This window comes from Cyprinodon variegatus, unplaced genomic scaffold (genome assembly GCF_000732505.1).
Source record: "Cyprinodon variegatus isolate N-32 unplaced genomic scaffold, C_variegatus-1.0 Scaffold550, whole genome shotgun sequence".
Classification (NCBI taxonomy): domain Eukaryota; kingdom Metazoa; phylum Chordata; class Actinopteri; order Cyprinodontiformes; family Cyprinodontidae; genus Cyprinodon; species Cyprinodon variegatus.
In genome coordinates this window covers 343736-346990 of record NW_015151003.1, presented here as the reverse complement: position 1 = coordinate 346990, position 3255 = coordinate 343736, and the positions used below count along the sequence as shown (strand labels likewise).

General features: G+C 36.2%; 1 protein-coding gene across 1 annotated transcript; it reads right to left on the bottom strand.

The window, feature by feature from the left end:
- Positions 1-150: 150 nt before the first annotated feature.
- Positions 151-1872, bottom strand: LOC107095470 (granzyme B-like). The gene is made up of 5 exons (XM_015391585.1): positions 1706-1872; positions 1101-1320; positions 876-1005; positions 516-731; positions 151-403 (listed from the first exon to the last, which is right to left on the bottom strand). Exons 1-5 carry the CDS (start codon positions 1761-1763, stop codon positions 269-271), a joined length of 759 nt encoding a protein of 252 aa, XP_015247071.1. The 5' UTR covers positions 1764-1872; the 3' UTR covers positions 151-268.
- Positions 1873-3255: the final 1383 nt, after the last annotated feature.

Here is a 3255-nt window from a genome sequence, read left to right as displayed (position 1 = left end):
CACACACACACACACACACACACACACACACACACACACACACACACACACACACACACACACACACACACACACCAGGTTAAAAATAGATCCTAATATTTATAAGGAATAAACTACTCAATAGTATGTTGAAGAAAAAAAATTGCAAAGGTAAGTTTTATTAAGGAACAAAGAGGGACAATTATTATTTTTTTCTCATTTCAATCAAACAAAAAGTTAAATGCTTCAAGTTGAATGCATTAAATTCAAAATCAGTCTAATGCTGATTTCAAGGTTGCATAACCTCTTTAATCCAATCCATATATTCAGGTATCTTGGTGTATTTGGTCAGATTTTCCTGATGTCCTGAGATCACTCCATAGGCCTTTCCATTCTCGCAGACTAATGGACCACCAGAATCTCTCTGAAAGCACATACAGAGCATGTGATCAGTGTTAAAATGAAACAGATAGATTGTTTGTATGACATAGACTAAAAAATAAATAAGATGAGAAAACAGAAATGAATATTCCTACCGCAGCTGGTCCCTTCTTCCCTTTGGAACAGAAAGCTTTTTCCTCGGGACACATTTCATCGTCAGTGAGAGTCACATTGACCTCCATGAGTTTTGAAGAAGGTTTACCATTGTCTGTTATTCCCCAGCCAAGGACTACACACATTTTTGGAGAGTTGTCAGCCTTGTCTGCCATTGTAATTGGTTTTATAATTTCTTTAGCAGCTCTGTTGGACAACTAAATAAAAATGGAACAAACATTAGACTAGAATCCCAATAAGAATAAAAATAATAATTTAAAAAAAATACTGTAAATAGTTAAAATATTGATATATATTCTGCCATTCAAATAAGTCAATATAATTTTTTAAAACTACATTACCTTCAATAGCATGATGTCATTTGTGAGAGTTTCTTCATTGTAATCCTTATGTGAAAAATGTTCTTTAACAGATGAACATTTCATCCCGTTGTCATCAAGACTGTTCATCCCAAAACAGACATTATAGGACCTATAAAGAGAAAGTAAGGAAGACAATTCTAAATCTTAACTAATATTTATTGCAACATAATTTGGGTATAGATATATATATTACGTTTAACTGACTCGGCCTTGCAGTGGGCGGCAGTCATTACAAAGTCTTCACTCACAAGGAATCCACCACAGGTAAAATTCCCTTTTTCTTCATCATAGCCTTCCACATGCACCATGTATGGTCTGCTGTGTTCTGCACTCTTATGGACTACAATGATTTTTCCTGCATGAGCTGTTTGACATTTAAAGTGGATAGAGTCCAGGACAGAGTGGCCATCGATTACAGCAGTGACTGTGAACATAATTCAAAATAGTTACATCTATACGGAAATGTTAACCTACATATGACCAGAGTTGCATAACTCAACAGAAAGTAGTTTCAAGATTACCTAAACAGTGAGAAATTGTCTTTGGTTTAGTGTATTATAACCTATGAAGTTTAAAAGGCACAGCGTTGTTCACATTTACTCACTAACAACTTTCTATAGTGGGTATTTGTATGAAAACAACATATTCTATCATTTATCAGTTTTCCTTATTATAATTCACTATTGTTGTGATGATTGACATCCGAACAGTGTTATGACATTTTAAAACTATCATCAGATGAATCAAAAAGAGGTTATACATTAGATAAATATATGCATAGGTTTGATGCTAGCATAAAATACACTCACCTTGACTATTTAAAGCAAGCACAAGTACCACCAATACCAAGTTGCAGTATATGCACATGATGATTTTGCAATCTGAGCTGTCGTCAAGGAGTAGCAACAAAAATCTCTCGCTGTTTCTACTCTTTATATGCTTCCTCTCATGTAAGGGATGATGATGTTCTTGTATGTTTTGCATATGCAAATCATACAGCTCTGAACTGCATTAAAGCTGTATCACCTCTAGAGGTTGGAAAAAAAAAACCCCCTAAAAAAAAAAACTTTTAAAAAACAGTTTTGATTGTATTGCAGTGAAAGTGACTCGTCAATGATGGCAGCATAAATGTTAATGAGGATATTAACATTAAAGCAAAATGGGATTGTAAATATGAGGAATTTCCTTTAGTTAAACCATCTACATTGATTTCAATTAATTACTGAAACATGTTCAATACAAAGGAAGGTAAAGAGATGAATTTCGATGTATCCCCCATCATTTACACAAAAATATTTTAACACCATAACCTTCACTAAGTTGCTTGTCACTACAAGAATGTAAATTAGTAATTGTTTTATTTGTTTAGCTTTTGTAATCAAAAGGTCACAAAAAGAACAAGAAATTAGGAATTATTAACAGTATTATATTAACATAAAAATAACTCCAGAACAGTGACTAAAAATTATTACAGCGCAAGATGGAGAGATCAATTGTGAGTTGAGAAATCAACAGCTTTGTCAGTGATGAAGTGCTGCATCAACCAGCCCAGCCTGCTGGCGAAAGCCAACCATGTTTTTCTTTAGTCAGTGTCTTTGTCATACTTTAGTTATTGTTTTGGATTTGAACTAATTACACCCACTCAATTGTGCATTTACTTTAGTCACTCTTCAGTCACTAGTCAGCAACATAACTAATTCCAACTGCTGCCACTGATTATCCCCAAGTCTCTCCAGCTGTTCTGGCAACAACCTTCTGGGCAGCTTTTAGCCCTGTCTGAGCTCTGGGCAGCTACAAGCCATGTCTGACCTTTAGGGTAGTTGCAGGCCATGTCTGAACCTTTAGGGTAGTTGCAGGCCATGTCTGAACTTTTGGGCAGGTGTAAGGTACTTCTGACCTGCAGGACTGCTAATCCCTGTTCAGGGAGCCCTCAGCCTGCCTTTTTCCGTACTGTTACACCTGCACTCCATGATGGTCCTCCCCCAGAATTTGAGCTCCCTTTGTAGCTCCATTTGGTGGGGAGTTCATTTGGACAATGTATCTCCTTAAAAGCAGATGATCTGCCGCGGTGTCTGTCTTATTCATGTGTAAGATAAAAAAGGTTTAAACCAGCCTAGTGCTTTTCCTTTAATTCCAATGAAATATTCAAGTCTTTCTAAAAGATTATGATCCCTTGAGTCAAATGCAGCACTGAGATCTAATAGAACAATTACAGATACAAGTCCATCATCTGAGGCTAAGAAAATATCATTAGTGACNTCCACTTACATGAATCCCGTTTACTCTGTCTCTCCAAGCCATCGTTCAAAGTTCCCACGGATCCTGAACTAACCACTAATACTTCCCTTCCCTCTTCCAG

Coding starts and splice junctions, on each gene's coding strand:
- LOC107095470 (XM_015391585.1), bottom strand. CDS start 1,763: ATGTGCATATACTGCAACTTGGTATTGGTGGTACTTGTGCTTGCTTTA. Junction 1,321..1,705: donor GCTTGCTTTAAATAGTCAAG/GTGAGTGTATTT, acceptor TTATGTTCACAG/TCACTGCTGTAATCGATGGC. Junction 1,006..1,100: donor GCCGCCCACTGCAAGGCCGA/GTCAGTTAAACG, acceptor TTCTCTTTATAG/GTCCTATAATGTCTGTTTTG.